This window comes from Gallinula chloropus (genome assembly GCF_964237585.1).
Source record: "Gallinula chloropus genome assembly, chromosome: 1".
Lineage (NCBI taxonomy): Eukaryota > Metazoa > Chordata > Aves > Gruiformes > Rallidae > Gallinula > Gallinula chloropus.
Genome location: NC_140085.1, coordinates 183,351,160 through 183,376,592, shown reverse-complemented (window position 1 = coordinate 183,376,592; position 25,433 = coordinate 183,351,160). Strand labels below are relative to the sequence as shown.

Here is a 25,433-nt window from a genome sequence, read left to right as displayed (position 1 = left end):
AGATGTTTTGGGGTTCATTTTTCACTATTTTCCTCTGGTGAGGAACTGGTTTCACCAGAGCAGGTATGAATTTTGATACAACACTTAAGGACCAAAATTTCACTTTCTTATACTTCCTATCTACACTGCCATTTAATGATAGAACAGGGGTGGATGGCTAGTCCTGAATACATTCTTTTTAAAAATCCATTACTGGGTTACATGCATTCACTGACTTTGCAAATTAAGATCTATGTTCATGTATGTAAATATATAAACATAAACACATAAAAAGAAATTAAGAAAGAAATGTGAGAGTGTGTATGTACTTGCACATGTGTGCATACATATACAAACGTATACACATATATACCATATGTAGGCACACATGCTTTTCCTTAATGCACTACCTGACTGAAAATATTTAACCCCATTACATATTAAGGTTAAAGTATTTTAATTTGCTGCTGCTGCGTTTAATTGCTGGATGCTAAATGTAAAAGCCAATACTAATAAATGCATACTGAGAAATTAGGAATCAGGTTGGGCACTCCAAAGGCAAGTGTATTACAGAACTATGTGAAGATGGCTATGACAATGCCCATTACAAGTAAGATATTAAACGTCTTGGAACATACCAGATACGAAACAAGAAGAAAATTCTTGGCAGTAAGGCTGGTCCAAGCAACTGGGCATGCTCCTTTACAACTTCTGAGGTTTCTAGTTCAAAGTATATGAATTTCTGAAATGGAGATGTTGCAATGGCTACCAATTCCTGGTAGAGTTTTCGTAAGTTTCTTGCTTTTTTCAGGTTTCTGAGAAAGTCTCTGGCACTGTTCCCCTGACTGTTGGTTTCTCTTCACACCATGATCCTCATTGCCTATAAAACACGCAGCTGGGTGGGACATTAGCCATGCTTACCTTAAAATCTTCTCTCTGGTTTCCTATCCATTGGGCTGCCAAGGTAAGAGAAGTGTCATGCATGTTTGGTTGGGGAGGGAGGCAAGGAAGATGGGCTGACATCAAGGAGTCCTTGGCCCTGAAGCTACCCAGGAGGTGCAGGAAAGACTGCCATCCTTGCCTTTTCTGTCTAGGTACAAACCATCTGCCAACATGTCTTTGACTGTGTCCAAAGCTGTGTTGTCCCACAGGCTTTGTCCTTAGATGCTGCATAAACTATAGTGGTGTGTGGTGAGTTGAGCCTGGCTGGAGGCCAGGTGCACCCCAAAGCCACTCTGTTGACTCCCCTCGTCAGCTGCACAGGGGAGAGAAAATATAACAAAAGTCTCCCAGGTCAAGATGAGGACAGAGGAAGATCACTCACCAACTACCACTGCAGGCAAAACAGACTCCAAAAAAAAAAAATATCTGATTTATTTCCCAAGCAAAACAGAGTAGAGCGGTAAGAAACAAAACCAAGTTTTAAAACACCCCTCCACCCCTTTGTTCTTCCTGGGTTCAGCCTCAGTCTGGACTTTGGCACTTCCTCCCTGTGACCGTTAAAGGGGAACAAGAAATGGAGTCTGCGGTCAGTTCATCACAAGCTGTCTCTGCCACTTCTTCCTGCTCAGGGGAGGACTCCTCATATTTTTTCCTTGCTCCCGCACGAGGTCCCTCTCATGGGAGACAGTCCTCCGCCAACTTCTCCTACGTGAGTCCTTCCCACAGGCTGCAGTTCTTTATGATCTGCTCCAGGGTGGGTCCCTTCCATGGTGTGCAGACCTTGAGGACCAGACTGCTCCAGTGTGGGTCCCCCATGGGGTCACAAGTCCTGACAGAAAACCTGCTCCAGCGTGGGTTCTTCTCTCCACAGGCTGCAGGTCTTTCTAGGAGCTTGCTCCAGCTTGAGCTTCCCACGAGGTCATAAACTCCACATGCTCTAGCATGGTCTCCTCCACAGGCTGCAGGTGGAATGTCTACTCTCCATCATCCTTTGTGGGCTGCAGGGGACAGCCTGCCTCATCATGGCCTTCCCCACAGACTGCAGGGGAATCTTGGCCCTGACACCTGGAGAACCTCCTTCCTCACTGACCTTGGTGTCTGCAAAGTTTCTCACATCTTCTCATTCCCCTCTTCTGTGGAAAAAAGCTGCTGCTAATTTCCTCCTCTCCTCCCTCTCTCCCCTCCCCCCATCACTAGTTACAAGGAGATACCAAGCGCAAGCAGGGATTTCTGTGCTGTGGAGGGCGTTTTTGGGCTGGACCTTCAAAGGGGCCTGGATCTGGCCTCTCAGAGAGGAATTAAAAGCTGACAATAATGTAAGAAAAATCTGCACAGACTGCAGATCCCCTCTTAGGGATTTTCTTCCCAAAATTTTGTATGCTATGAAACACAGCTCCATTCTGAGTGAATCATTCCCAATTGCATCTGCCAGGGCTGCTCATTAGAAGATGTAATATCAAATGTTAACATGCTCAACATCTGGAAATGCAGATAGCAAACATGACAAACAAACCTGCCAGGCACCACTCTAGGCATTCAAGCCCTAGGTCAGGCGATACAAAAGGGAGGACAAAGCCTCAGTGATCAGAGGGCTGGAGCACCTCTCCTATGAAGAAAGGCTGGGAGACTTGGGCTTGTTCAGCCTGGAGAAGAGAAGTGTCAGGGGAGACCTTACCACAACTTTCCAGTGCCTGAAGGGGCCTGCAGGAAAGCTGGGGAAGGACTGTTTGTAAGGACATGTAGTGACAGGATTAGGGGCAATGGTTTTAAACCAGAGCAGGGTAGGTTAGATTAGACATTAGGAAGAAGTTCTTCTCTATGAGGGTGGTGAGATACTGGCACAGGTTGCCCAGAGAGGTGGTGGAGGCCCCATTCCTGGAGACATTCAAGGTCAGGCTTGATGAAGTTCTGAGCAACCTGATCTAGTGAAATGTGTCCCTGCTTACTGCAGGAAGGTTGGACTAGATGTCCCTTTCAACCTAATGCATTCTATGATTCTGTGATTTCTTCACTTCAGAAATAAAGGCTTGAATTTTGCTCCTGTGAGCAGGAATATGACTTAAGTGACCAGACTTTGGCCCCCATGCTAGATGGCTTTATCCTTTCAGCTATAAAATCAACAAGAGGAGAAATGGTGGTGGAAATCTGGACAGTTTTCCTGAAAGGTGAAACGGGAATTTGGGACAAAGGAAGTTATTTAATCTCTTTGGACTCCTTAAGCTGTTGACTGGTGGATCAACAGATATAACTACATAACAGCAGCTGCATGCAATTAAATATATCGCTTGTCTTCACAGATGTCCAGAAAGATTCCTGTAAATACACAGGACAACTGTGTGAGAGGTATAAGCCTGCACAGCCACACAGGGACAGCTGTGTATCGCCTGGCAGGTCAGAGTCAGCACGGGTGGCAGAGCTCAAATGCCTTGAACAATACTGGACTCTCTCAGGGAATCTGCATTTGAACTTCATTTGCACTGACTTTTAAATATGCTGTCATTTAAACTGCCCCAGGGATGGTGCCACTATTGAAGTAGCATCTGACTCCTCCAGCAGGTAATTTCTGTCTTGTCCATCCCAAAGGACCAAGAGTGGCATCAACAGCCCTAAGACAAGTGGGGAAATCTGATGCCCGCTCTGCTGCCAGCACATTGTGCTGTTGTAGCATGAAGGAACATGCACCTTTGGGAGGAGATGCTGAGCAGTAAAACTTGCACCCCTTTCTCCAGACACTTATGAGCTAAAGCAAAATATAAACTATGGTAAGAGGATTTATGCTGGGGAAGGAAGCGGATATGCCATGAAGATGAATGGGATAATGCACTGCTTAAAACAAAAATGTGTTTTCCCCCCTGTCTGCTGTGACACTGCTCGGTCAGTCAAACATAGCCACACGTGGGCCTGAACCAGGGCCAAAAAGCAAATCTGCACAGTGGGATTTCCTGTGCTGAGGGTCAAGTGGTTCAGGCTGCACTGAGATTACTTTAGAAAACCTCTCTCCGTCTTTGGTGTAACTTTGGACAGAAAAGTTACCTTTGTCTAGACATACCAGGGCTCCCCTGAATGACAGGAAAGCGTGCATAAGAAGCTACAGTATTTGGTATTGCTTAGAGGCTACCAGTCTCTTAAAGACTCCATTTCCTGCTTTTACATCTCCTTCAAGCTCAGGAATTTACTATGGCTTTAACTTTCCATGCACGTAGCTATTCTCCTGGAAAATTGAGGAAACATGCCAAATACTTTTTAAGGGGCAGGTCATCCCTTGAGGGACCTAGAGGCACTGCTAGTAATTTAACTGTCAGGAGCTTTATTTTTCAGAATAAATATGTGCCTTTTTCATACTACATTTTTTACTATGACACTTCCACAGCTAAGAACCCTGGTCTTCTGCTCTGTGAGTAGAGATGTGCGAGGATACCAAATGAAAAAATGTCAGTAAATGAGAACATGGCACGCTACACAAGTGTTGTTAAAGCTGCATGTGAGGAACCCTACCGTGAATGGTCTTGGATTCCTTTGCAAGTAAATCATAATAAATAAAAATTCTATTGCTTTATCTGCAGCCTAGAATTTGACTGATGTTCCCCACTACTTTGTTGGTGAAGTGAAGAAGGCAGGAGGATGTTCTCACACCTCCAAAGACATTTCTCTCTTGTGAAATGATGGCTCAGTTACAGAAACTCAATATGTGTTTCTTGGTCTTTCTTCCCCTGCACTCTGAGGAGATTCCTTGTTAGCTGTGAGGTCAATAAAAAACATATCTTCAGCAACTAGTAAATCTAGTTTATTAAAATAAAAGTTTGACAGTTAATTCCATTGCTAACAAAGTTGTAGCATGTTCAATACAAAACAAGTCATCTCTTAAGTGAGATACATATATCCTCTAGATGTGAAATAATCTGATAATAGGGTGCATTGTATGGATACAGAGTAAAGCACATTTGTGAGATTAAACTGTGGCTATATTTTCCATTCCATTGCAGTATTTAAGGTGTACGGTATCTAACCAAAAGCTCCGACACTGTCACTTGTCCCTGTTCAGGTCTAATTCCGACACGGAACACCCCTCCCGCCCCCAACCAACAACAACCACCCCCCCCCCCCACCCCCCCACTCCCTAAAAAAAACCCCTTTCCTTCGAAATTTTTGTTGACTATCTCTCTGCACAGGTTGTCATCTCATTCCCATTCCCATTCCAAACTAGTGGTACTACTCCCTTTCACTTCAATAGCATGGGACTGAGCAGAGCAGGAGTTCACATGGCACCGTTAGGTCAGCTCTCAGGTATGACACTGAGTTACTGAAATAAGGATTTGGAGCATGAACTTTAGTGAAGATGTATGATAAAACTGTGTGCTTACATCAAAGGCAGCATAAGGTGACCAAAATAGATTGAGCCTGCAATTGTACATAACCCTCACCCAAGAGAATTGGTTCTTTCACAGTGATTTGCTAAGTACTTTTCAACCTGACCAGCAATTACTTGTTTACTGCATATTTTGGATAGAGCTGAAAATAGCTATCTGGAATTGTTTTTGTTTGGGAGCAACAACATTCAGTTATATAGAGCACTTTATCCAAAAATTTCAGAGCACTGAGAAAGTATCTTCGCTGGCAGAAATCCTTCTTTGTGTGGATTTCACAGGAAAGGGAGGCTTTCAGAGTTTTTGTTAGCTTTCATATGGGACAGGCTGCTTTCCTGGAAAATATGACAAAAACTCTTGGGTTTTTTAATTAAAAAATTAAGTAATCCTAAAGAAAAACTAAAAATGGTCAAACTAAGTTGTGAACCTATTTTCACTCAATTGCAAGTGGTTTGATTTTTTAGGAAATGTATTTTAGAAAAATATTCAGAGGCTTAAAAATACAAGCAGCCATTTGGTGAGATTTACCAAAGTACAGATAGGTGTAGCCCCCCCATCACTTTCTAAAACAGCCCTCCTCCTGGTCCTGGCTTAGTGCTTCTCCTTTGCATTGGTGAGTATCTGACATCAGGGAATTCAAAGCAACTGCAAGTTAACCCTATGAAAAAAAGGGATGGGTTTCCTCCTCAGAGCAGGCAGGAGAGTAATTAGGGATGCCTTTGGCAGCAGCTAGCTGTCAGGCTGGTCTACCTGTGCAGAGGAAACCACACCCTAGCTACCCATTTGGACCGAAATAATTTTTACAGTTCGTCTCTGGATCCCCGCCTGAGGACTGAACTTCCTAACCTCGGCTTTCAGAAAAACGCTGGCAGCATGGAGAGCAAAACCAAGTGTTGCAATGGCCTCGAAGGGATCAGCACACGAAGAGCTGCAGGGTGCAGCCCACATCCTGGCAGCAGTCATTTTATTCACAGTGCTCCGCGCCGATACTGTCTGCTTGAAATCGTTATCTCGCCTGACAACCAATGAGTGAACAGTTAAGCGAAATACCTCGGTGGCCTCTCGTTTTGAAAGTCAGCAGCATTGCTGTTACGTGCAAAACCTTGGCCAGTGTTTGCAGAAGGAACTGACAGGGCGATGGGTAGCTGTTGGGTGTCGTGACATCTGAACCATGCGCCTTTGCACGCACAGAGATGTTCAGACACAGACACTGAGGTGGTCGGTCACGTGAGCAACTTCCCTTCAAGTCACTGGCTGAGCATTGTGAAATGGAATAGTCCCTAGTAACAAGGCAAGTCCCTTTCGATCCCTTGTCCTCAGACGGTGAACACTAATAGAAGAGGACCAGGGATCACACCCAGGCACCTGACCTCTGACCATCCTGCCTCAGTTTTGGTTGTCCCCAGGTGTCCAAGACACTTTTGCTGTAACACTTTTGCCTGACGCTGAGCAGCGTGGCTGCAGGCTGGCTAGTGCCACACAGCCTCTGCCAGCAAACAACATAAACCCAGTTTAGATGTCCCATCAGGACCATATATATATATATATATCTGTATATGTACATATGTATATATATATAAACATTGTTTTGCAGTTCTGCATCAGCTACGGCGGTACAAGCTTCTGATTCTCGCTTTGAAATTTTCAGCAGCGAAGTAATAGAGGATGGGGTCGAGGCAGCTGTTCATGGCAGCGAGGCAGAGAGTGACCACCAGTGCTTTGTGCGTGGGCAGGCTCTCCTCCGTGCAGCCGCTGTACATCAGGTGGAGCGTTCGCAGTATGTGATAGGGCAGGAAGCAGAGGAGGAAGAGGATGAGAGTGATGATGATGGTTGACAATGCCTTCTTGTGACAGACTGCCTTCTTGCACTGCGGATTCCTGGACTTGAGCAATGCTTTGATTGTAAAGATGTAGCAGACAATAATTGTGCAAAATGGCAGAATGAAGCCCATGGCAAGGACAAAGCAGTTCATCAGGAAGACATTCTGCGTGGTGGAGGGGTGGAGGTCCAAGCACTTTTCTGGTTTGCTGTACCCTGCAATATCCTTGCATAACAGAGGGCTGGAGGCTGCCAGCACGAAGAACCATATGGTAGCACATATTATCCTGGCATACTTCATGTTGGTTACTTTCAAGTGCTTGAATGGGTAGACAATGGCTATGAAACGAACCACACTGAGCACGGTGAGAAAATAAATGCTGCAGTACATGTTCACATACATGGTGTAAGTCATGATCCTGCAGGCGATGTCACCAAATATCCACCGTGATTCCAACAGGAAATATGTGGCCCGAAAGGGCAAAGTACTCACAAACATGAGATCTGAAACAGCCAAGTTCTGCATGTAAATGTTTACTGAGGTCTTCCTCTGTGAAGGCTGGAAGAAAACATAAATGGAGAGGCCATTTCCAATAGCACCCAGGAAGAAGATAGAGAGATACATGATGGGATAAATGACTTGCTTGAAGCCGTCAATCGTACAGTTGAAGGAGTTGTTGGTGAGGTTGTTTCCTAGCTCCATCTCCGAAATATTAATAGTCAAAGGCCTGGCTCTTCTTCTTTCTGCCAAAGTAAAAAGAACTGGTGTGAGCACTGGGTTACAGGCCAGGCAGGGAGTTCAGCTATTCACAACTATTTTACCGATTGCAACATGCAGAGGGCAATGGAAAGTAAGTGTTTGTTAATGAGTAAGAACTTGGTGTAAAGCCCCAAGTCATCTGTAAACAGTTTCAGTATCAGAGCAGCTGGTTGTTGCCTCAACCTATGAAAGTGTTGCCTTTTAAAGGTGAGAGCTACATCTGTGTTTTAATGGAAATTCTCTAATCTTCTCTGTGCAAAACAAGCCAACTTAATGTCACCCAGTTTATAAGCAGAGAAATTTTGAGTCCCCATGCCACGGAAGCTTCAAAACCTGATCAGAAGAGAAATCACTGTCCACTGTTAAGTCGGTGTTTCACATTAGGATGAAAAGCCAAAATAATTGAATTTGCCTTTGGAACTAGAGAAATTTTTCTGGTATGTTATTGGCAGCATGTCACTGAACTTCCCTGAGCAACACCAGAGGTATATTGATATGTTTCAGAACGTAGAAATTAAGGACATTTTGACTTCAAACTCTGAATAAATACTACGCTAGTCATGCGTGGTTCTGGCTTTAGTCCCTTCTCCTTAGTCTGTATTTCTGCTTTCCTGTAAGGTTCTGATGGCTTCCTGTGTCTCGTTTTGTGGGGCTTTTGCTTCATTTACAACTTTCTCAACCTTTTTTGTGCTCAACTGCTCTGCATCTACACACACTGCACCTTCCTGGGCAGCCCACATTTGCAACCCTAATGAAAACTGCCAGTGAGAAAATATCTGTGTTCACAGAGTAACATTTTCCCTCCTATGAGGTTATAATTCAATCAAGTCAAAAATATTAATCGCTGAAACGCACTCGATAATATTTCTTTTCTCTCATCTGACCTTTTATTTTGAAAAGATTGCAGTATTGTTACTTGTTTAATAGTGGGAGAAATCCCCTCTCTGCATCAGCCAACATATTCTAGAGAAGAAGCATGGGAAATTTTAGCCTAAAAACCAGAACTGTGTGGCATTTCTAGATTCATGAACAAGCAGCTTTTAATGTGTACCAGAGAGAGGGGTAATGGGTTGATGGTACCTGACTGCCTGGACCTCACAGGCTTCACAGTTTGAAATTAATTTGCTTGCACAGGCGGAGTGTCCAAAAGGGGTAAAGTAGGCTCTAGATTTGGGTGCTCTGGGCTCCCAGGTACACAGTGCAGTATTCCCAGTATGCTGTAAATGGGAGCTAATTTACGAACTGAAGCCATGTTGTGGAAACCTGAGCTATGTTTGGAGCAGCTCGTGGTGTCTTCATGGCAGTGTCTAGTTGTATCCCTTATTATAGCAACCACATGTCGCCTTTTACCCAGCTCCACTGCGACAGGGAGCGTGGGAAGCGTGACCGCACAGATGGGCTCCCAAGCAGCAGGATTTACCCAACCCGTTGTAAGATGGGAGTGTGGTGGCTTGGAGAAGGACAACATGTGCTCACAGCAATGATGTCATGTCCATCTCTGCAGTGCCTGAAATTATTTTACCACAAAACAAAGATAATAATATCTATTTAGCTTAGGAGCAACGTAGACTGGAAGTGGGAAAATGGGACATTGGGTCTCAGCAAAGCTCCAGCCTCAGATAACATGTGCTGCTAAAGGAAACTTTCTCCACGGAGGGGAGAGACAAGGTGTACTTCCTAACAGCAAATCTTCTGCAATCAGAAGGATTTTGAATGGTTTTGGTTTTCTGTACAGAGCAACTGTCTGGCATTCAGGTTTTCTGTGTGGATTGAAGGACTGGATTCCCCCCTGACTGAAGATAATGTCCCCATTTTGCAGGGAAACATCGCAGCCTGAGGTACTGCAAAGGGAAGAGCTCTTCTGACTGTGTTTTGCTATGGCTGAAGCAGCCTTGCCTTTAGAAAACCCAAACAGCAAGAAAATCACTATGCCCGCTGAGGCACTCCCGTTGTGTGTGTGTCACCAAACAGTCTTCTGTGAAGCTGGTAAGATAGGGGAGTCAAACTGGGAGTGTGGGCAAATTCAAAGCCCTGCTGAGCACCATGAGTGATGGCTTCTGGCCTAATGCTATCTATCTGCTGAAGGATGGGATTAGGGCAATGAAAATTTGGGTGATGAAAAGCCCTTGGGTCATTGTACTCTGAGGAGAGCACTAAAAGCACAGAGGTTTTCCTATGAGGTTATCTAGCTAAACAACTACTATTATCTATTTGTCCTCCTCTTTTCTCCTGCCAGCTAAAGGCCTTTAAGAATCTAGATGCAGATGTACCTGAGGAAACTCAGCATCCAGAGGCCTGGCAAGAAAGCCAGTAGTCAGACTCCTCTCCAAATCATCCAAACAAAACTTTAAGCTGTTATAGGATGTCAAAGAGGCTGGAGACCAGTCCTCTGAAAGCTGTTAACCACCTTGGTGCCTGCCCTCAGTTGAGAGTCAGGAATGACTTGCGCAGTTATTGAATGTAGATGCGCCTGTTTACTGTGTGTTAATGCATGGACTGACGTACAAAGGAAGGTGCAATGAAAGATATGTTTCACACAGGACTATCTCAAGCAACCACAGAAGAGAAGGGGAGAATTTTACCCCTGCTTGAAGCCAGGAGCTGCTTATCAGCCAACTGAGATGAGGAGATGGCTTCTAAATAAACAGAAAGATTTCTATGTCTAAGGACAGGCAATAAACTTTGTTTTCAGCAAGAGCATCCAGACTGCCTCCTGGGTCGGGTATGAACAGGGTGGGGTTTGGCTGAGAGGCTGGGCCTATTGGGTCTCCCAAACATCTTCAGAAGGGAGATTGGTGGTAAAATCTAACAACCCTCTGAGTTAAAAAGGAAGAGAAAGGGGCAATCTGAAATGAGAATCTTAGGAGGAACTGCAAGACTTCTCTGACGGAAACTCCCTAGCAAGAGATTTGTTACCATATATGAGTTTCCCTGATGGAAGCTATCAAGTAGAAGCAGCTAACACATGTCCTGAGGCTCTGAAAATGACCTTGGCAGGAGAGTGAGCATGTCAACTGAGCAAGGAAAAAGAAGCTTTTTTGGAAATAACTGCTCTGTAAGTAGATTAGACATATAAGTTGGGTGGTTTTTTCTTTTACCTCTGTGATGTCTTTTAGAAACATTTACACCTTGTTATAAATTACATAAATTATTCAATTTATTTCATTTCATTCAATTTATTTATTATGAATAAATATTTTGCCTTTTGTCTTGGTCTGGCTTGAGTGCCATTTAAGGCAAGGGGATAACAGAAAGCCAATCCTTGCCTAAGATGTATCTAATGCCCTTAACAAATAGGTGCACAAACCAGGTGGGAAACTGATAGAGGAAAAGTAAGAGGAGATTTGTTTAGTTGGAAGAGATGCTAAACTAATGCAAGTGCACTAGACCTGTTAGATTTTAAGCTCGGGATGCAGGTAGGAGTCTAGCAGCAGAGTGGGGGCTATCCCATAAACTGCCCATGGCATAACTTGCATGGCTGCCTCCCGGGGGCAGGACTTTGCATGCATGTGCAGGGCAAGGGGCTGTGGGCACAGAGTGGTGAGGCTGGCTGTCTCCAGGCAAGACTGGCACAGCAGGAGCAGAGCAGGAGCAGGTCTGCCTGGGGAGATGTATCATGGGATGTCTATGCAGATCATTTGGGAGATGCAGGAGAGGAGCCAGTGGTGGCTGTGGTCATTGTGGGGAGCGGGAATGAAGATGGGAACCTCTGGGCTTGGCTATGAGGCAAGACAGAAGCTCCAGTCAGATTTAGTGTTTCAGCACATGGATGAGACAGTAGAGAGGAGAAATTCAGGTATGTAAGGAGCTGAGGGACATTTTGGGATAAAGGCAAGCAATATAGAAGCCTGTGTTGCCATGCTACCAGCCTTATGGTAATGATGGTATAGGATGCACAGGTGGAGGAGTAGCACCATGCATGAAGGACTATATAACTTGCAACAGCACAGAAGTCGTGTGTCTAAAGAGAAGCACTGCAGAGTTCTTGTAGACAGATATCCTGTACTCTAATAAACATATAGCACAAGAAAAGCACTACTGAACTCCTTATCATGATGATGAAAGTAATCAGAAAATGTTAAGTGAGACTAGGAGGCTGAAAGCAGATTGCAATAGCAGATCTTGGGTGCCTTTATAAAGATGCAATGCTGCAGCAAAAATGAGATATCACGTCCATATGCAACAAATACCTGACTCCTAGAATAATTAGTCCTGCAAACAGACCCCCAACACAAGATGGTATTCTATATCACAGAATCACAGAAATGTAGGGGTTGGAAGGGACCTCCAGAGATCATTGAGTCCAACCCCCCTGCCAAAGCAGGTTCCCTAGGACAGGTCACACAGGTAGGTGTTTAGATGGGTCTTAAATATCTCCAGAGAAGGAGACTCCACAACCCCCCTGAGCAGCCTGTCCCAGGGCTCTGTCACCCTCACTGTGAAAAAGTTCTTCTACGTATTGGTGCAGAACTTCCTGTGCTCCAACTTGCAGCCATTGCCCCTTGTCCTGTCCCCACAGACCATTGAAAAGAGGCTGGCTATCTCCCCTTGTGTCCCACACTTGATAAGCACTTTATAAACATTAATAAGATCCCCATAAACATTAACAAGATCCCAAATATTTGATCTTTAGCGCTACACAGGTCCTAGTTCAAGCAGGTGTTGGTGAAGGGAGTCCTGTACTGGTGATCACAGTAGAGATAGGTTTGGCAGTGGCGTGGAACAGAGAAGCAGTCCCAGAAGGAAGAAATCTGCGTAATTTTGGGGGCTATTTAGAGAAACAAACAGAAAATTCAATTAAACCTCTGTTAGAGGCCTACAGTCCAAAAGGAATAGACATTGTAATAAACATCAAGCCCTACGTCTATTGGCAGAATAACTAGCAAGATTATGATAGGGAAAAGCTCACCATTTAGCAGAAATCTTGTCCAACTGAGAACAGGAAAGTCTGGATCATGAAAGGTCACACCTGGAGAAGAAACTGAGAGCATTCATAAATAAGAAAAGCACCTGGTAAAGGATGCTCAGGCTGACAGCAAGCTCTGTAAACATTTTGAAAAGTGAAAGACTAATAAAGAATTTGCAGGGCTGCCTGATGTCAAAAGATCTCTCAGGGACAAGGCCATAGCAGAGAAGCTCAGTGAATCCATTCTTCCTCACCAAAGATGTTGGGTTGTTTTCATGTGTGCAGCAAACAGGTCAGAGGAGCCAGCTCCACTAAAGGGACGTGCACAGGAAATATTAAACTGACCAGATAAGTGAGAGGCCAATAAGTAATGAGGACCAGATGGCCTTCATACGAGTATTCCAAAGGATCTCAAATGTAAGACTGCCAGCCAAGGCATATAACCCACCATTACAATCAGGCGCTGTGTCAGGGGACTGGCACGTCACCAGTGCAGCTCTTGTCTACAAGGAGGGCTTAAGAGGGAAGCTCAAGGGCCATGGGTTTGATGCCTCAGTGCTGGGAGCTACCCACCACTGAGGCCAATTTCCATCTCTGGTACATTGTGGGGGAATCTCTAATAAAGAACAAAGGTCCTGAGCTCGTGGGAATGCCATTCTGCTGAGAAAGAGTCAGTGTTTCTTCTCAAAAGGGACATCCTGCCTCACTCACCCACTGAGGACTGCGAGGATGGTGGATGGAAGGGGCCCGGCGGTCATTTTATATGGATATATGTATATGTATATGTATATGTATATGTATATGTATATGTATGCATTCGTACAGTTGCACTTGTCAAAGCCTTTGACAGAGCTCTGCACCCAGGGTTTCTTAAGGAACCAAGTTGCCAGAGAGTTGTAAAGCATGTTCGTTTGTGTGATGATGAAAGCTGGTTGAAGGGCAAGAAGCAAACTGTGGCATTTAATGAATCAACAATATGGTTTGGTACTCAGACCTGATTTGTTCAATATCTTTATCAATAACCCAGAGAAGTCAGTTATGCAGGTTAGCAGATGCTATACTGAAAGGGTGGCAAGTGACAGTGTATTTTAATCTAAGGTGATGCATGCTGGAAAAAATAATCTAAACCATGACTACATGATGTGAACTTAGAACTGACTGTTTACATTCATGAGAGGGCATTTGGCATCGGCATCACTGCCCGTTTACTGAAGCCATTTCTGCACTGGCTGCAGCAGCAGAAGCAATCAACAATCAGTCTAGTGGAGGGTGTCCCTGCCCACGGCAGAGGGGTTGGAACTAGATGCTCTTTGAGATCCCTTCCAATCCAAACTAGTCTGTGATTCTATGCCAGCAAAATGAGAAACATCATCAAGACTACAGAAAACAAAGTAGGGTATCACTTTGTATAAGACCTCCATGCGTCCCCATAGTGAGAAGTTCTGGTCTCTACACCAAAAAATAGACTATGGAGTTAGAGAAGATGCAGAGAGAGGAAAGTGAAATGATCAAGGAGACAGAGCAAGAACTAAAAAGCCTGGGACTCATCAGTATGGATGGGGGAAGGCAGGATCTGGTTTCGAGTCACAAAGGTAATGGTCAGTGTGATTGCACACTGTTATGCACAGGGTCCTGCAGCACTGGGACTTGGAGTGCTCAGCAGAGGTGTTGAGAATCTGCTTTCAAACACAAAAAATGAGCAGCAAGGATCAGGCAGTGCAGGTAGCATCAGCAGGATCAAAACAGTGTCGGACTAATTCAAGGGCAGTAAATGGGAAACAAAAGACTGGGCAGGGATGTACTCTCCAGCACCGCTGGGTAGCAGTCAGGACGTTGGGGAAATGCAAGGGGAAAACACAGTGGAAGGTGATCAAACTCCTCAGGTTGTCTCTCACCAGCATCACTTAGTGCCACCATCAGATATTGAATACTGGGGCTAGAAGGACACGTGTGCACATTTCCTGCAGTCACAGTTTGCCTGTAGTTCTCAGCAGCATAACCACAGCTGACTTCACAGTGTTACCAGTAATTCTGGCTGGTGAAGTGAGACTGGTGCCTGTAAATGGTGCCTGGTACATCAAAGAGCTGTTACTGGGAAAACAGCAACAGTCAGCAGCCCTGGGCTACACCCGGTGCTAGCAGGGCAGGGGCGGGTGGGGGGCTAAACCAAGAGCAATCAATCAAATCACCCAGCACCTCGTCAGACCAGTGGGATTGATTTCTATGCCATGCCTGGAGAGAGGGACACGCTCTTTTTGGAGAGGTGTAAAGGAGGGGTGCTGCTGTGGCTAAAGGTGTAAATAGGAAGCCTGTACTGTCTCTAAAGGTGCAAACATGAGACTCTCCAATACCAAACTGCTCATCTTGGATTTGCTGCTCTGAAACGCTCCGTTCAGGATAACATGAGGAACTACCAAGGAACCTATTTTTAATAAAGTGTTCTGCATATGCAAAGCTAAATAAAGAAATTAGGCTGTTCATTCAAAATGCAGTTCTTTGCTCTGGTAAGTGATAAACATAAAGCTCCTCTTATGTGAGTAAAAAGAGACGTTCTGCGCATCTATCACAATAGCCCTCTGTCTGAAGAGGACCCCGGACAACACAGTTCCGTGTTCATTACCTAAATAGGAAGGCAGTTGTGATATCACTGCTGTATAAATCACTTTTGCCACAAACTTCTCAGAAAAACAGAAGTTCTCATGTTACTTTTAAAGTTCCCATTGACTTTCTTACTAGCCCTTTTTTGAGTTTCGGGAGCAGCGTTACCAAGAGTAAATGTAACAGAATGTAATATTTAGAATTAACACTGAATTAATCAAAGCATGGCATTTTATTAACCTTTCTAGATGCACAATAATTTTTAAGAAATCAAGAGCCTGACATTTAACAATTTTTATTTTAAAAGTTTGCCATAAACCAAATATATATTTTTCATCTAGTTAAAAAGCGAATCTCACTTAATCTGACAAACAACTTGATTGTTATCTTCCATCTGGCACACATTCCTACGTACATGAATCCACCTTTGTTTTTCTGCCAAAACAAAATTCTCAAGACTGGCTTTGTCATGAGAAGTTTAGTCAACGGTCACAGTTTCTGGCAAATAAAATTTTACTCTTAATAATGAGAAATATAAGCAGGCTACATTTTAATAATGAGAAATATAAGCAGGCTGCATTTTAATTGCTGCAAAAATTTCAATTACATCAGAAAAAGCAAACAAGTCTTGTCCTTACCTCAGCTTGTGTGCCTTCTGGTGAGTTCAGTGTTTCCTTCTGCTGGCTGTTGCTCACAACTTTCAGTTTTGTTAGTGGAAAGGAAAAACAGAAAAGAAAAAAAAACCAAAAAACAAACCAACTTGATGCAAACCCCAACTGCTATTTATGCAAGAGCCACAGAAAAGCAGTGAGTAATGCGAAAGGGAGGTAAATCCTGATTAAAAGGTCTTAACATATTCTTAGAGAAGAATATGTAAGGAGTGGTGCTAGTAATCACATGGCAGTTTTTCAGAATTTTCACCCAATGAAAGAGGCTCTGCAGCTACGTGGTATGTTGGGAAGCTTTCTGGATGCCTGCATTTGGGCCCACACTTCTATATATGTACTTTCAATTATTGGTGATGCTTAAAATATTAGAGATCCCTATATAACCTTCACTTGGATTGTTAGAAATACAGTTCTTGGAACTGTGGAGAGGACACGTGCCAGACATTTCCCATACTTTTCATGAAGAAAGCTGCTAGGAATTGGAGTGTCATCTCATTCAGCTCATAGCTCAAGGCTGACTTTACGGAGCCAAGGGACTAATTTTCCTTGAATTTTGATAGAAACTGAACATATATATATCTCTCTTAGACCATGAACAAGTGAAAGGCTGCGGTGAAAGCCTCACTATCCCTTAATGCTTTACCACTTCTCAGTGGACATTGCGGTTTTGCCCCAGCCAGCAGCTGAGCACCACGCAGCTGCTCTCTGTGGGGGGGGGTGAGGGGAAGGAAAACAACAAGGGCAAACCTCGTGGTTTGGGATGAGGACAGTTCACTGGGACAGCAAAGGGAGGGAGAAGTAACAATAAAAGCACTTATAGCAAAATATACAAAACCAGTGATAGATGGTGCAATTTCTTACCAAGCCGCACAACTCAGGCTGTACAGTTCACAGCCGTCCCGAAGCCAGACCAGCCCCAGAGCTGTGCACTCCTCTCCCTTCCTCAGCCCCCCTCAGGCATGACATAATTGGCATGGAATACCCCCTCTGGTTAGTTTGGGTCACCTGTCCCAGCTGTGTCAGCTCCCAGGTCCCTAGGTGCCCCCCCACCCCGAGTTGAAAAGTCCTTGCCTGCTTGGCAACAACTAAAGACTCCCGTGTGTTATCAGCACTGCTCCCATCCTAACTCCCAAACACGACACTGCACCAGTTACTAGAAAGAAAATTAACTCTACCCCTGCTGAACCCAGGACAGTGGAGCAACACTGACCATGTAGATGGGTGTTCCCAGCCCACTGCAATTGTGAAATAGGTATCTATACATACTATGGGTATAACATCTTGGCTGTTTCTCTTGTGTGCTGTCAGCACATGCAGGTAGACCAGATGCATTCCAATGCTTTTTGGGTGCTATGTGGTATTTCATCTCAGCAACTAGTTAGGAGACCACACAAGGCGTCTTACCAGAGCTCAGCAGATGGAGCATCTCCCAACAAACCTACTCAACACCCACATTTATAGTTATCTACATCCCAAAGCGCTTTGGATGACAGCTGTAATCTCACCTCCACTGGCTGCTTGTGCTGGATTCTCACTTATCACTCTGGGTGGATACATGAACTTGAGAATGGGCAAAATAGTTCTCTGGGCATGCTCTGCATGTACAATCACAGTGGGCATGTGCCATGGCTGAGAAGACTTGTGTTGCCAGAGTTCACAAATCCCTATGACCAAGTACAGCTTGCAGGCAGCTTCAAGGTGCTCGTTTTTTTAGCATGGGGCAGAAAAAGGACATGGAACACCAGCTTAGGTAGTAACTAGTCTAACACCTTCCATCTCTGGAGTGAGCACAAAATCCATGAGTGGAGGTTTTGAACATTTGCCTATATTTGCACTGACAGTGCAAAGTAAGCTTAAAAAGCTCCCTGGTACAGATCCACATCAAGTAGATTTTTCAAGATACGATGTGATGGGGATGCCCCTGAAACCACTCCTCTGGTGCCTAAGACATTGCCAGTTCTTGAGGTACCTAAGCCCATGGATAGGTGTCCTCTTCCAGCTGCATTTGCACTCACTGCTTTGTTTACTGCCCTGGCTATTTCCCTGGGGGCCTGCAGTGTGGCTCATGTGCATGACCCTAACCCTGTTTGGTGAGCGAGGGATCATAGACACCTGATATAGGAGATCTCTGTTCACCCAGTCCATGTGGACTGCAGCAGGTTAGAAATGACCCTGTGAGCAGCTTGGCAGGCAGACAGGCTTCCTTTGGGAGGAAGACATGACGTGCAGCAGGGAGCAGTGTGGGGTGCGACTGCTTCAGCCAGTGAGGCCATGGCTAGAGGACAGCTGTGGCCTCGACATTCATTCAGGAGGTGCCACAGTAACTGGGACTGCATCTTATCTGCAAGTGGCAGAGACTAATTTAGGCACTGCAGTAGCAGTCTGATGACATCTCCATCACATGACACGCTGCGATAAGTCACTCAGGGACTGATAGGCAGGCTGTTCTCAGATACACAAGGTCAGAGACTGAAACATGCGGAAACGTTAGACATTGATCACATTTTATTTTCCTGAGTGTGTTTTGAGAGCATTTCTTTCACCATATGATACAGTTATCTTCGTTGCCTGGGTAAATTCCCACACTCACCTTCTTAAACGCCCTGCTTTCTGGAGATCACCTTTTCCTCCCTTTTATCAAGTGATTCTGTCTTTTTGCTAAAAGGGGTTGGCTGCCAATTCACCCTGCACCTGATGAGCTGGATCCGGAGTGACTGCTTGGGATTTTTTAGAAACAGTCACTGGATGACTCAGCTTCCGAGAGGAGTTTATTACATTTCTTACTAATAAAAACTTCAGTCATTCTGAAGAAGGCATCTCAGAACGTACTGAAGGATCTAAGACTCTCAGAACGTACTGAAGGATCTAAGACTTTCGTGCTGCATATATACCACACGCTGAACAGTTCACAGCCCAGATTACTGCTGAGGTTTGGGTCCCACTAAATACACAGGCAGGCCAGGACGTAGCAGAGTGTAAACCACCCCTCTGGGCAGCAGCTATTCCCCGCCTCCATTTCTGTTCCCTTTTGCATTTCTGGCTTTATGACAGACCAGAAAAAAGAGGGAGAGGGTGATTCATCCTTTTCCTTCCCCTTCCCCACAAACCCACCCTCCCTCCAGCCCTGTGCAGAAGCACTGCCCATGAAGGAGGGCTCTTCTCCCTCCAGCCCACTGCAGCGAGCAAAGCCATGGCTGCAGGCTCTGAATCCCCGTTGCATGAAGCAGCTGAACCTCAGACCTGAAACAAGCACTGCAGGCCAGGTAGAAGCAAAAATTTTGACTCTCCTTCCCCTGTTCATCATTACCTGGGGTTTGGACTCAATGACCTCTTGAGGTCCCTTCCAACCCCTGCGATTCTGTGATTCTGTGATTCTAACCCCAGCACCAGGGGTGAGACACCAAGCATCCCAGGCAAGCCAGACGAAGCAGTCGGCGTATTTCTCCAGCCATTCAGTCAATTTTTTCTGCTGTCTGCAGGCATGAACTGCCAGTGTTAGACTTTTGGTTTCTTCACGCCCAAAAATTTTTGGTGAAAATGGATCTGTCAAACAAACTGAAGGGATTGACTCCACTGAAGATTTTAGCACTGCATGTCTTCAACACGGCAGCTTAGCCTACTAACACATATCTATTTCCAGAGACTGAAATTACAAAGCCTACATTCCTTTTCTGTGTAATCTAGGAAAAAAACCCCAAACCCATCCGATGTTAGCAGCTCATCTGTTGTCAGCCACATGGTTCGATACATGGGAAGATGAAAGTGACAGCTGCATGAAGAAGGCGGAAGAAACAGGGGCAATTTTAAGAATTCTTCAGAAAGAAAAATCACAGAAGGTATTCAAGCTGTTTCTTTTGAAACATTGGTAATGACATTTTTTTAATTGCCTGTGACCCTTTCTTAATCGTTTGCTGTTCCTCATTAATATACTGATGAGGGCAGAGGAATATTAATTTATAGCTGGAATGGAAAAAGACATCTGATGGATTTTTTAATGTGAAATAAACTGTTGTATTTTAGGTATGAAGTACTAAAACTGGAAATGTGGGGAGTTCTTTTCAGCCCGTCCAAAGGTGGCCTTGGGAAGGCTTGATTGTTTCCAAAAGCCATGGAGCTGATGGCAAGTCAGAGCATTAGTGCTCCTCCTGGAGAATAATCGATCCAGTCCTCAACTCTGAGAAGACCGAACCAACGCAGGACAAAATGCCAAACACTTCCTAAGTACTTAATATAAAGCCCATTGAAGTAATTGGAAAGAACGGTGCCTTTTTGGATTAAAACCTAAATAAAACAGCCTCAGAAAATGTTGGTTTTTTCTTTTCTTTTCAACTAGCTAAAAGCATTCCAGATCTAACACATGCAAAGTTGTCAGCATGCCAGGTATATTCTATCTTCTCTGTGCAGAGCACCTTGAAAAACCTCTCTCTCTTTCTCTCTCTCTTTCTGCAGCCATTTCTCTGCCTACTAACCACCATGATGCTGAAATGACTTTCTGCTTGCATGATATATTTTGAATAATTGCACTGTCTGCAATTGCAGCCTCTATTGTTTCTGTTTTGTGTGTTACATATTACAGGATTGCAAATTGATGGGATAATGAAAGCGCAGAATTCGAAGGATTTGGCAGCAGATGTAGTTATTACTATCTTAAGATTTGGTCTCCTAAAGATTTGTCATTTGTTTATGTTGGCACATGTATGCAGTTCTACAGCTCCCTACGAAGAGAGCTCTGTGTTTTGGTCCGTGTTTACCCCATGTTAGCTGTTCTGTAAATCCTGTGTGATTCTGCTGAACTCTTCCTTTATCCAAATATAGAAACCTGAAGTAAAGCAAGCTTATTTTCTTCTCTATTTGCTGACTCTTTTACAACATGTGTGTCCATATACAATGGGTATAAGTGCAGCTGCACGTATGCATTTATATGCATGCACTCACTGAAGTGTGTTCCAATGCCAGCACATGCAGACAACCCTTTTGTATGCATGTGTATTTGTAATTGTGGTGGTTTGGCCCTGGCAGAGGCCAGATACCCACCAAAGTTGCTCTGTCAGTGCCCTTTTCAGCTGGACAAGGGAGAGGATATATATTGAGAGGCTTAGGAGTTGAGATAAGGACAGGGAGAGATCATTCCCCAATTAGTGGCACGGACAAAACAGACTCAACATGGAATAAAAACTAACTTATTACACTGCACGCACAGAGAAACCAGTCAGGCAATGAGAAGTACAACCAGATCTTAAAACACCTCCCCCCAACCCCTCCTTTCTTCTCTCCAGGGTGGCATGGGAAGGGGCATAAGGGAATGGGGGTTTCAGTCAGTTCCTCATGAGTTGTTTTCCTCCTTAGCTAGGGGTGGGGTGATTCCTCACACCCTTCCCCTGCTTCAGGGAGAAGTCCCACCCACAGGAGACGGTCCTCCACAAACTTCTCCAATGCGAGTCCTTTTCCACAGGGCTTCAGCTCCTCACCAACTGCCTCAGTGTGCATCCTTTCCATGGGGTGCTGACCTCTGACATTCTAGCTGCTTCTTGCAGAAGCCACCCCTGCAGCCCCCCACCCCACCCCAGAACCCCGCCACGCAAAACCACAACAGTAATATAAATGCATAAGTGCATGCACATGCTCATTATTGCATTAGGAAAAAACTCTTCACCAAAAGAGTGGTCAGGCATTGGACCAGGCTGCCCAGAGAGGTGGGGTCACCATCCCTGGAGGTGTTCAAACACTGTGTAGACGTGGCACTCCAGCCCATGTTTTTGTTGGCATGGTGGTATTGGGCAGATGGTTGGACTCGATGATGGTAGTGGTCTTTTCCAACTTTAAAGATGCTATGATTCTATGAATAAAAAGGTTTAACTTGAGTGTCAAGGCGAAATTGAGTTGGCCAGAATTTAGGGAGCTGCAGGAAGAAGTGTGGGACACAAGTTTCCCACTTATTTCATCTGAGGCTTATGGCTTTCATCTGCTGGAGGTCCTTCTTCACGGAACATGTGGGAGGTTCTTCCTCCAGGCACTGGCCACGGCTGACTCAAAAAATAGGTTTAAATTTTTGTCCTTCATCTGGATTTTAATGATGTTTCTTCAGATAAAACTCAGATGGAGTTAGATTTCAGTGGCCACATTTTCTGTTCTACTGGCTTTGGGGAATGGTTGAGGGCATTGTGTGCTGTTTGATACTTTCCTAAATGCATTTTAAAATGCCATATAAAGATAGTCTATATATGTGATTTTGAAGAGAATAACATGACCTTTTTTTCCAGGCTTTTACTCGGAATTTTTGTAAAACATCTAAGTGTCTGTGAAGGGTCACAAATACACTTTTAAAAAAGGCCATTTATAAATGAAATTTCCAGCCTTGAAAATGGCTTGGATTACATATTTCTTTTGCAATTAGTTTGCAACCAGACAAAATAAGAATTAATTTAAGCCCTTCTTTGTTACAGACTACATGCTTTTGTGACATGACTTAGTGAAATCCTCTTTTCTGGCATACTGAAAACAAGACTGAGCAGGGCTGGACACAATAGTAACAATGAGGGAGAGGGAAGTTCTCCAGCAGCAATTTCCTCCACTGTTACAGGACAGAGGTCATTTGATGCCAAGGGGAGTCCATCACCCACACATCCCACCCTGCTGCGCACCGGGAAGCTGTTGTGCTGAGCTGATTAACACAGTCGTTGCCTTAGATGGGTTTCTTTGCAGAAGACAAGAGATGCCCAGGGTACACTGACACCACACATGTTCCAGGTCACCAAGCCCAGAGCCACTTCAGCACCCATCTTTGTGGTTGGTTGCCACCAGATGACTTTGTTGACCAGCAAAACCCATGCTTGGGGCCAGTCCAGAAAGGTCTGAACAGCCTGATAAGCGCTGGCTACACAACCGGGCGACTGTCACTCAAGCTTCCATGGGAACCTTGATTAAATTGCCTTGTGTTTTACTTTCAGAGTCCTCGGTGCAATGAGGACAAGCTAGGAAAAGGCATGCCAGTCTTTTTCTGCAGAAATAAAATAAAGGGAAATACATGATTTAATTCAGCTTTGTTTGGCAGAAATGCTTCTTCCACTCTATTGTTGCTACAAGACCAAAGTTGTAATTCTTTTGAAATCCAGAGCATGACACCAGAGGAGAATTAGCACAATAGTTTTAGTTTTATGTAACATTCCTAACACCCAGCGACTGAGTGCTTTAGAAGAGAATAAACAAAATGAAGCTGTTTGTTCAGCATGTTCCAACACCCGTCCATCTGCCTCCCTTTGTACTCACAGTCCCTCAGCCACAACTTTCCTTATCCACTACTGTCTAAAATATGACTCATTTCTCACATAATAGACTGGGGGGAAAGTAGAGAAGTTTTTATACATAATAAAGCTTTCTCTTGCCCAGGATCTCCTGCATCAGCTCTTACTTCTCATTAAAAAGAATGACACAACGAAAATGTACTTTTTCCAGCCCTAGTTAGCTGCAGCAGGACTCACTCCCGATGCCATGATTAGCTCTGCTCGACTCTTCACAGAACCAAGCAAATGAAGCTTTGGTATAGCTAATTTTAGGACAAGGAATTTGTCAAATTCCCAGGCCACAAGGGGACTGTTAGTACAGTTCATAGAATTAGTGAATTTGGTGAATGGAAGGAAGTCCCCTCTCCTCTGCCCAGGCATCTTACCAGCTCAGCTAACATGCCTTCGCGGCTGCAAAGGAAAAGCCACTCCAAAGAAGAGACAGGGGCCAAAATGTCTGCCCACATAGCTCCATCACGTTTTGAGTCTGTGTTACATCACCATAAAAACCCCATCCCCAGGCAGATGAAGCGGTTGCCTGTGTGGTCTGCCCTACTCGTGACATCTGCAGCCACCATCTTTTCCGTGGCGGCGTGCTGTACCCTGCTCGCAACAAGGCTGGTACCGATCCCCAGTTTAAGGCTGTGTTTGCCTAGCACATTGCTCCCCGCTCTTGCTTTCCACATGCCAGGCTGGTTTTAACAACACCTCGCCTGGATGATAGACAAGAGGCAAAACACACAGCAGGCTGTCAGCAGATTTCCAATTCAGATGAAATCTCACAGCTTTTTTCACACAGATCTCGTGCTCTCCCACAATGAGACCCTCATAGGCAGCAGACAAACGCTGTTGCTGCAGGAATCTCTTATGTCTTAGACTGATTTCCCTAGGATGAGGGTATCACTTGCCAAGCAGATGGGGGAAGAGATCCGGCAAACCCAGAGATCCCCTGCCATGTCTGCTGGGACCTCTGACACATGGGGGGGTGAGGGGGTGTATGTGGCACCGTGCTGGGGTGAAGAAGGCTCTTTCTTACCAGAAAAGATTAGGTCTCTGATCAGCAAGCTGATCTTTTGCATTTCCCAGTGCTGAGAAAAGTAGTTTTTCTCAGCTGTTCCAGTCCCTAGTACCCCTGCACTGGGCAGGAGTGGGACTGGGGCCCATTGCCTGTATTTGAGATGCTCAAATTTTGCCAGGTTATTTTGTGGCACTGCAGGTAGTACACAAAGTCACAGGCTTATGTATAGAGGAAACAAGGTAAAGTTAGTATGCTCTAAAACCAAGGCAGCTATTTGCCTTTTGGATCTTAACATGACTTGATAAAAGTACATGACTTGATAGAGGTACATGACACATTCTCTAAAAAATCATGACTACAAGGAAAGCCCCAAAGAGTGACACCTTTAATATGTCTTCTGCACTTTGTTTGCTCTATTCTACACTTTAATTTCCTAGGCATCTCTTAAGTGCATTCAGTAGGATAGAAAGTATAATGCCTATGAGCTAACTAATTTCTTGCGAATTTGTATCAGCACTTGCACTGTATTAGCATCATTACGTTATAATTTAAACCTTTCATTTCACAACTAATCAAAGGCAATTCTAGGAAATAACCCAAATGTTCCAGTTTAATGATAGTATCAGGGCCTACTTTCTTTTTTAATAATCAAGCATGGTCACTATAACTGCTGTTGAGAGTAGTTTCTATGTATCAGTATAGCAGCACCAATCCCTTTTGTTAAGGAGACTTCCTAGGTCCAAGCATCTTCTGCTTGCATCTCTGCTTGCATTCAGCAGGTCAGCAGCACTATGTACAATATCCCCTAGATACATCCCTAGAAAATACTGCTTCCCTCTGACAGGCAGTCCTGAAAAACATCTGCTAGTGTAAGCAAATTGGCTGTGGGAACTCCATGTTCCCGCTTTAGGGATCCTTTCTGGTTTTCATTTTTCATGCCCCTAATGTACAGATCCATCACTTGTACTGCTGCAACATATTAGAACTGAAATTGTGAGACTGAAGTGCTAAAATTAGTCAAAAGCACAATTTTACTATGTCAAGAGTTTGCAAACAGGCAATACAGGTTCTTTCCTGTTTGGTATGGCAAAGTGTAGTA

At 44.5% G+C, this 25,433-nt stretch overlaps 1 protein-coding gene across 1 annotated transcript; it reads right to left on the bottom strand.

Moving 5' to 3' along the window:
- Positions 1–6,886: 6,886 nt before the first annotated feature.
- CYSLTR2 (cysteinyl leukotriene receptor 2) lies at positions 6,887–17,656 on the bottom strand (the record flags this gene model as incomplete). Its single annotated transcript, XM_084280334.1, has 2 exons — positions 6,887–7,848; positions 17,542–17,656. The coding sequence occupies 2 exons, from the start codon at positions 17,654–17,656 to the stop codon at positions 6,887–6,889; spliced, it is 1,077 nt and encodes a 358-aa protein (XP_084136460.1).
- Between the last annotated feature and the right edge of the window lie 7,777 nt (positions 17,657–25,433).